The sequence below is a fragment of the Agrilus planipennis genome, unplaced genomic scaffold, assembly GCF_000699045.2.
Source record: "Agrilus planipennis isolate EAB-ADULT unplaced genomic scaffold, Apla_2.0 scaffold1119, whole genome shotgun sequence".
NCBI lineage: Eukaryota > Metazoa > Arthropoda > Insecta > Coleoptera > Buprestidae > Agrilus > Agrilus planipennis.
Window position 1 is genome coordinate 1 of NW_020439772.1, and position 8,505 is coordinate 8,505.

Sequence of the window (8,505 nt, forward strand, 5' to 3'; positions counted from 1 at the left end):
AGATTAATATTAATTGTAGATTTGCAAATGTGTTTTATTCAATGTTTTTCTTTGTGTATTACATGGTCGAGAACATTACCCTTCAAAAGAACGGTAGATCTCCATATTACATATTAGCGTTAATCCAGTTGACATAGGAAGAAACTTTTGTGGAAACTGTTGGAGCAGTGGAGACGCCACATGGTGAGGGACCCCACGCCGCAATACCCACTTGGACGCCGTTCCGAACCAATGGGCCACCTCTATCACCGCTACAAGCTGCCACACCTTGCTCTCCATCAGTACAAATTTGGGAATCGTCCAAAGGACTTGAAGTTGTAAATAAATTAACCAAAATATCAGCGCAACCTACAAAGAAAGGTTTTTTCAGTACAAATGTTGACAATTTAGAATTAGGTATATCAATTACGTTGGTTTGATATAATGTTTCCGATGGCGTATTGCAGGACGCTTGCGGGTAGGGGATCTGAAGTAGATATCCTTCCCCATCCAGAATAGATGGCGGCTCCAGAAACATCGGCACCTTGACTAGGAAGTGCAATAGGTTGGACGGATGAGCTCAAGTCAAAGGGTGGATTAACTTTTATTAAAGCGATATCAAAGGCGGAACTACCACTACTACCTCCACTTAAAAGCAAAGAAAATGATATTAAAAAAGGCGTAATCGATAAAGGTGGAAATCAATTATTTACGTGGGCCAGTTTTCGTGAACGACAATGCTGCTAGCACCTCGGCTTTGCCTGGAAGAGGAATTTTCGTCTAGACTTAAAATTCCAGCAAGGATCGAATAGCTACCGGAGCTTTGGATACAATGGGCAGCCGTAAGCACCACCGATGCACTAATGAGACTACCACCGCAGAAGTGTCTGGGCGATGCACCGGAATCCCACTGTACAGAAACCTGGTAGGGGAATTGGTTTCTGATAGCATTTTGACCACCTATTATTCTGGTATCGTCGGATGGCGAAATTTCTCTATCTTTTATGTAAGTCTTATGGAAGGAATTTACATTTGGAGCGTTTGGTGCCGCTATTCAAATATTAAATAAAACATATCGGTATGGAACCAACACATAAATTAATAAGTGAATCGTTAAATTAAATCCAATCAAACTTACCAAGTGCTGCGGTACACACAAAACCTAAGAGAATAACGAGGAACTTCATTCTAAAATTGCCAGATTCACAATCAAACCAATGTAAAACCTAAATCCTCCGGCGTTTATTTATAGGCAGAAAACTTATCTCCAAGTCCCGGACAAATTAAGTTTACACTTATCTAAAACATGCTAATATTTCATTGTTTGTGGCGATTAAAGTGCAAAAACCCCATTTTTCATATCTACATACTTGAAAATTCATCTTAAATTAATACTGTGGCGGAAAATTGTATATTCTTTTGTAGATATTATTTCTTAATTTAATTCTTTTCAATTTCTTATCGTGTACAAACTAAACTCTATTGTTCTCTAAATCACTTTTACCTGGAAATCCACTTCAACCATACCTGCATGCACTCCAATACTAATATCTGGTTTTACCCTTAATTGCTTTCTCTTGAATTCTATACTGTTTGATTCTAAGTGTTTCTATAAACCAGTGTCTTCACCCTCTCTCTCACTACTTTTCCTTCTAGAACATTCTATCAAATCTACTAACAACCCTATCCTATAAATACTCCCAAATTTCATATCTCAGGACAGTCTCTGGTCTACCGCTACTACCACCTTTCGTAAGTGCTTTTATTATTCTATTGCTATTTGCCACATTGTTTTCATTTTTGTTGTCTTTGTTATTGTTATTGTTATTTNACTTGGACGCCGTTCTGAACCAATGGGCCACCAACATCACCGGTACAAATGGCCACATTTTGCTCTCCGTCAGTACAAATTTGGGAATCGTCCAAAGGTTCTGAACTTCCAACTAAACTAACCAAAACGTCAGCGCACTCTACAAAGAAAGATATTTTCATTAAGAACGTGGAAAATTTAGAATTAGATATTGCAATTACGATCATTTGATATAATGTCTACGTCGGCGTATTGCAGGATGCTTGGGTAATCGTAATCTGAATCTGACGTATATCCCCATCCTGAATAGACGGCGGATCCAGAAACATCGGCACCTTGACTAGGAAGTACAACAGGTTGGACGGATGAGCTCAAGTCAAAGGGTGGATTTACTTTTATTAGAGCAATATCAAATGGGGAATCGCTCGTTTCACTTACACTGAAAAGCAAAGAAAATGATATTATGAAGAACGTAATCGATAAAGGTGGAATTCAATTATTTACACAGGCCAGTTTTCGTGAACGATAAAGCTGCTAGCAAGTCGGCGTTGGCTGGAAGAGGAACTTTCGTTTAGACTTAAAGCTCCAGCAAGGATCGAAATGTTTCTAGTATTATCTACGAAATCTGCGGCACAACTGGCAGCCGTGAGAACCACCGATGCACTAATGAGACTACCACCGCAGAAGTGGATGGAAAAATCATCTTCAGCCCACTGTAGAGAAACCTGGTAGGGAAATTGGTTTCTGGCAGCACGTTGACCACGCGTTACCCTGGTCTCCTCGGATGGCAAAATTTCTGTATCCTTAATCTTACGGAAAGAATGCACCTTTGGCGCGTTTGGTGCCGCTATTCAAATATTAAATAAAACGTATCGATTTAGAACCAAGATATAAATTAGTAAGTGAATCGTTAAATTAAATCCAATCAAACTTACCAAGTGCTGCGGTACACACAAAACCTAAGAGAATAACGAGGAACTTCATTCTAAAATTGCCAGATTCATAATCAAACCAATGTGAAACCTAAACCATTCGGCTTTTATTTATAGGCAGGAAACTTATCTCCAAGCCCCGGACAAATTAAGTTCACACTTATCTAAAACATGCTAATATTTGATTGTTTGTGCCGATTAAAGTGCAAAAAATCTATTTTTCGTATCTACATACTTGTAAAATTCTTTTTAAATTAATAAAATATCGATGTAGGTACAATAAACAAATAAATAAAAAGACTGATAATTAAATTAATACTTATATAACTTACCATAGCCTAAGGCGCACAGGAGATCTATAAAGAACCATGAAACTTCATTCTTATTTGACAGTTTAATTAGCTAATCCACTGTACAACCCGAAACTACTTCTATTAGCATGAAGGAAACTTATCTCCGATTGTATCGTTTGTAGTCCAAAAGAGTATTTTTGGTATTTAGTGTCAAAATTTAAACGAAATACTGCAAGATGTAGTTTCCCTAAATAAATTCTTAATTTTTGTAGGTCTACTTTCGTAACATCATTCAAAATTGCTTCTTAACACCGTCAAGTCTGCTCAAAAATACTCTTCAATACTGCTAGGTGAATGAGCCAATCATTGCTGTTTTTGAATCTTCCCAATCAATCCTGCTTAAAGTTGCTTCCCACTACCAATATGCGTATCCATCCCAATGCTGTTCAAAAATGCTCTTCAATAGTGCTTCCTGTATCTTCCTAATGGTGGTCGTCAAAACCGCTATTTATACTTCCCAAAAGTTGCTCCTCAATACCGTTGGATACAGCTCCCTAATGCTGATTAAAGTTGTTTCTAATCTGTTGCTCAGAATTACTCCTCAAGGCCGTTAGGTGAGTAATGACGGATAAAAATTATGGGACAAGAACTTGAGAAAAGTTATATTAAAACTGTGATCGGTTATGAGATACATAAATATCGATAAAAATATCATTTAAACAATATATAACACTGTTATTGTCCTAGTGATAAAATCTTTTCGAAGTAAAATACGAAACAGATAAGAATTTTTCAAGAAAACGCTCTCATGATCGAAACATTTCCATTGTTTTCCGTGGTAAAATGATATTAATTCAATCATAAAGAAATTTATGAAAGCACATGACTCAGTCTTACAAAACAACAATGAATACGAGCACGAGACAAAGCAAATTGAAGATGTTGCTAACGATGAAACTATTGTTCCTGAAAGATTCGACGGGTATCAAGGAGAATTGCTGTACAATTCGTTACATGGCTGCGGCAGATTCAAATGAATGATGGTAATTTTCTTGTGAACGACTTGGAGGGATATGGGCACGTTGTATATTCATCTGGTGGAATCTTTGAAGGATTGTTTAAACGAAGCCGTCGCTTTGGACCGGGAGTTTTTACATATCCCTACGGATTTCAAGACGTGGGGTTGTGGGATGGTAATTATCTGGTAAGACTCAGTTGTCCCGTGAATTTTAAAGTAATTCCACGACTAGCTTTCTCACAAAACGCAAAATATCGATTACTGAAATTCAGAAAACTAGTAACAATCTATCCTGAACTCTCTGACAAGGCAGGAGATATTTTAACAACTTTAGGTTGCACTAGTGATCTGGCTTGTACCATTGGTACAGATCGGTTGTACAATAACTTGGTCAGGAACAGAGACAGCACATTTTTGGACAAAAATCTATTCAATAAAGTTTTCTTTGGGTGCAAGAGTAAGGTTGAGATGTTGGTGTCAACCGAAGAAGAAAAAGAAAAAAAGTTTCGTTGATGATCCGGTACAAGTCTAAAATTAATTTAAGCTCATAATCTTTCTTATAAGATGAGAGAAACTTGTGGCCAATAACTTCAGATTTATAGCTGATAAATTTTTCAGGTCTACCTTTTCCCTTTTTGTAATGTTTAGACTTGAAGTGATTGATAGAATATGTGTATTTTAGTCTTGTTGGACAAGTAAACTTACTGCCTCAATTAGCTCTCTCTTATTTCTATCTTCATTTTGTTCTAGTGATTCAATGACACAACATTCTTCTAGCTAGGAGTTAGGCTATGAAGAATCGTCCTTGACAACAGTTTATCGTTATTAATAGCTACTTCCATGCCCATTAATCTATCAATGACAATTTATTATTTAATATATAATTTTATAAGACCACCACGACTTTCTTCAATTTTGGTAACGTGTCTATCACATATTAGCTCATCATACGTGATTGGCCTTGGATTCAGTTCAGCAAGTAGATATCTATTCTATATAAATGGATCTTGTTGAACATATTGAATTTCACTAAATGTAGCATTGTATTATAGATGGCGGTTAATACCGCACAGTTTGTAAGATTTCATAAACAATATTCTCAAAAGTATTGTTTTGCCCTATGCTACTTTTTATTCTTTAATATCCTCGAAGTAGGTATCGCAAAACAGACTGCATGGTGTTGTAGGACATTCGGTAGGAACAAAGTTTTTTACCCAATTCGATAAATATTAACCACAAACTTGGGCAAGGCATTTTGTAAGAGAAAAACTAACAAAAATACGCTAACAATATATCGTAATGACAATTTTAGGATTGCCGGTTAACTACTATTGGAGATATTCAACAGATGGTAGACTAATCAAGTCTATCTCTTCAGTTCTCTTTCTCATTTTCTCTGTAAGTGGTGAGTAAGGTATTTGGACCGAGTGATATTATGAGGCAGATTGTCAAAAACATAAAAAATGTTATAATTTTGTTCTTGAACTATTTCAATTGTAATACCAAATTAGATTAATATTAATTGTAGATTTGCAAATGTGTTTTATTCAAAGTTTTTCTTTGTGTATTACATGGTCGAGAACATTACCCTTCAAAAGAACTTTAAATTTCTATATTACATATTAGCGTTAATCCAGTTGACATAGGAAGAAACTTTTGTGGAAATTGTTGGAGCAGTGGAGACGCCACATGGTGAGGGACCCCACGCCGCAATACCCACTTGGACGCCGTTCCGAACCAATGGGCCACCTCTATCACCGCTACAAGCTGCCACACCTTGCTCTCCATCAGTACAAATTTGGGAATCGTCCAAAGGTCTTGAACTTGCAAATAAATTAACCCCAATTACAAACTTTAGGATTCCCGGTTAACTCCTATTGGAGATATTCAACACATGGTAGAGTAATCAAGTGTACCTCTTCAGTTCTCTTTCTCTGTTTCTCTGCAAGTGGTGAGTAAGGTATTTGGACCGAGTGATATGGTGAGGCAGATTGTTAAAGAACATGAAAAATGTTATAATTTTGTTCTTGAACTATTTCAAAATTTGTAATACCAAATTAGATTAATATTAACTGTAGATTTGCAAATGTGTTTTATTCAATATTTTGTTTAGTGTATTACATGGTCGAAAACAATACCTTTCAAAAGAATGGTAGATCTCCATATTACAAATTAGCGTTAATCCAGTTGACATAGGAAGGAACTTTTGTGGAAACTGATGGAGCAATGGAGACGCCACATGGTGAAAGACCCCACGACAGAACACCCACTTGGACGCCGTTCTGAACCAATGGGCCACCAACATCACCGGTACAAATGGCCACATTTTGCTCTCCGTCAGTACAAATTTGGGAATCGTCCAAAGGTTCTGAACTTCCAACTAAACTAACCAAAACGTCAGCGCACTCTACAAAGAAAGATATTTTCATTAAGAACGTGGAAAATTTAGAATTAGATATTGCAATTACGATCATTTGATATAATGTCTACGTCGGCGTATTGCAGGATGCTTGGGTAATCGTAATCTGAATCTGACGTATATCCCCATCCTGAATAGACGGCGGATCCAGAAACATCGGCACCTTGACTAGGAAGTACAACAGGTTGGACGGATGAGCTCAAGTCAAAGGGTGGATTTACTTTTATTAGAGCAATATCAAATGGGGAATCGCTCGTTTCACTTACACTGAAAAGCAAAGAAAATGATATTATGAAGAACGTAATCGATAAAGGTGGAATTCAATTATTTACACAGGCCAGTTTTCGTGAACGATAAAGCTGCTAGCAAGTCGGCGTTGGCTGGAAGAGGAACTTTCGTTTAGACTTAAAGCTCCAGCAAGGATCGAAATGTTTCTAGTATTATCTACGAAATCTGCGGCACAACTGGCAGCCGTGAGAACCACCGATGCACTAATGAGACTACCACCGCAGAAGTGGATGGAAAAATCATCTTCAGCCCACTGTAGAGAAACCTGGTAGGGAAATTGGTTTCTGGCAGCACGTTGACCACGCGTTACCCTGGTCTCCTCGGATGGCAAAATTTCTGTATCCTTAATCTTACGGAAAGAATGCACCTTTGGCGCGTTTGGTGCCGCTATTCAAATATTAAATAAAACGTATCGATATAGAACCAAGATATAAATTAGTAAGTGAATCGTTAAATTAAATCCAATCAAACTTACCAAGTGCTGCGGTACACACAAAACCTAAGAGAATAACGAGGAACTTCATTCTAAAATTGCCAGATTCATAATCAAACCAATGTGAAACCTAAACCATTCGGCTTTTATTTATAGGCAGGAAACTTATCTCCAAGCCCCGGACAAATTAAGTTCACACTTATCTAAAACATGCTAATATTTGATTGTTTGTGCCGATTAAAGTGCAAAAAATCTATTTTTCGTATCTACATACTTGTAAAATTCTTTTTAAATTAATAAAATATCGATGTAGGTACAATAAACAAATAAATAAAAAGACTGATAATTAAATTAATACTTATATAACTTACCATAGCCTAAGGCGCACAGGAGATCTATAAAGAACCATGAAACTTCATTCTTATTTGACAGTTTAATTAGCTAATCCACTGTACAACCCGAAACTACTTCTATTAGCATGAAGGAAACTTATCTCCGATTGTATCGTTTGTAGTCCAAAAGAGTATTTTTGGTATTTAGTGTCAAAATTTAAACGAAATACTGCAAGATGTAGTTTCCCTAAATAAATTCTTAATTTTTGTAGGTCTACTTTCGTAACATCATTCAAAATTGCTTCTTAACACCGTCAAGTATTGCTTCCTAAATCTGCCCAATCAATCCTGCCTAAATTTGCTTCTCACAATCAATATGGGTGTACCATCTCAATGCTGCTCAAAAATGTTTTTCAATAGCGCTTCCTCTACCTTCTTAATGCCGTTCGTCAAAACTCCTATGTCTACTTCCCACATGCAGCTGAAAGTTGCTTCTCAACACCTTTCCAATGCTACTCAAAAATGCTCTTCAATACCGCTGTACCTTTGTAAAGCCGGTCGTCAAACCGCTAGATATTACTCCCAAATGCAGCCCAAAGTTACTCCACAATACCGCTGAATATACCTCCCTAATGCTTCTAAACGCCGCTAGGTATAACTGTCAATGCTACTCAGAATTACTCCTCAATGCCTTTAGGCGAATCTTCCCAATCAATTCTGCCTAAAGTTGCTTCTCACTACCAACATGGGTGTACCTTCCCAATGCTGCTCAAAGTGCTCTTCAATAGTGCTTCCTGTATCTTCCTAATGCTGGACGTCAAAACCGCTGTATCTACCTCCCAAATGCAGCCCAAAGTTGCTCCACAATACCGCTGAATATACCTCCCTAATTCTTCTAAACCCCGATAGATATAACTGTCAATGCTGCTCAGAATTACTCCTCAATGCCTTTAGGCGAATCTTCCCAATCAATTCTGCCTAAAGTTGCTTCTCACTACCAA

The 8,505-nt window shown here is 37.2% G+C and overlaps 3 protein-coding genes across 3 annotated transcripts; all 3 read right to left on the minus strand.

Annotated features, from left to right (window-relative positions):
- Positions 1–19: 19 nt before the first annotated feature.
- LOC108743702 (chymotrypsin-2-like) lies at positions 20–1,477 on the minus strand. Its single transcript, XM_025979473.1, has 4 exons — positions 1,118–1,477; positions 693–1,029; positions 410–627; positions 20–348 (listed from the first exon to the last, which is right to left on the minus strand). The coding sequence occupies exons 1-4, from the start codon at positions 1,164–1,166 to the stop codon at positions 107–109; spliced, it is 846 nt and encodes a 281-aa protein (XP_025835258.1). The 5' UTR covers positions 1,167–1,477; the 3' UTR covers positions 20–106.
- Positions 1,478–1,803: 326 nt separating this feature from the next.
- Positions 1,804–2,836, minus strand: LOC112905977 (chymotrypsin BII-like). Its single transcript, XM_025979475.1, has 4 exons — positions 2,725–2,836; positions 2,294–2,636; positions 2,011–2,228; positions 1,804–1,949 (listed from the first exon to the last, which is right to left on the minus strand). The coding sequence occupies exons 1-4, from the start codon at positions 2,771–2,773 to the stop codon at positions 1,804–1,806; spliced, it is 756 nt and encodes a 251-aa protein (XP_025835260.1). The 5' UTR covers positions 2,774–2,836.
- A 3,271-nt stretch (positions 2,837–6,107) lies between these two features.
- On the minus strand, positions 6,108–7,326 carry LOC108736136 (trypsin-1-like). The gene is made up of 4 exons (XM_025979474.1): positions 7,215–7,326; positions 6,784–7,126; positions 6,501–6,718; positions 6,108–6,439 (listed from the first exon to the last, which is right to left on the minus strand). The coding sequence occupies exons 1-4, from the start codon at positions 7,261–7,263 to the stop codon at positions 6,198–6,200; spliced, it is 852 nt and encodes a 283-aa protein (XP_025835259.1). The 5' UTR covers positions 7,264–7,326; the 3' UTR covers positions 6,108–6,197.
- Between the last annotated feature and the right edge of the window lie 1,179 nt (positions 7,327–8,505).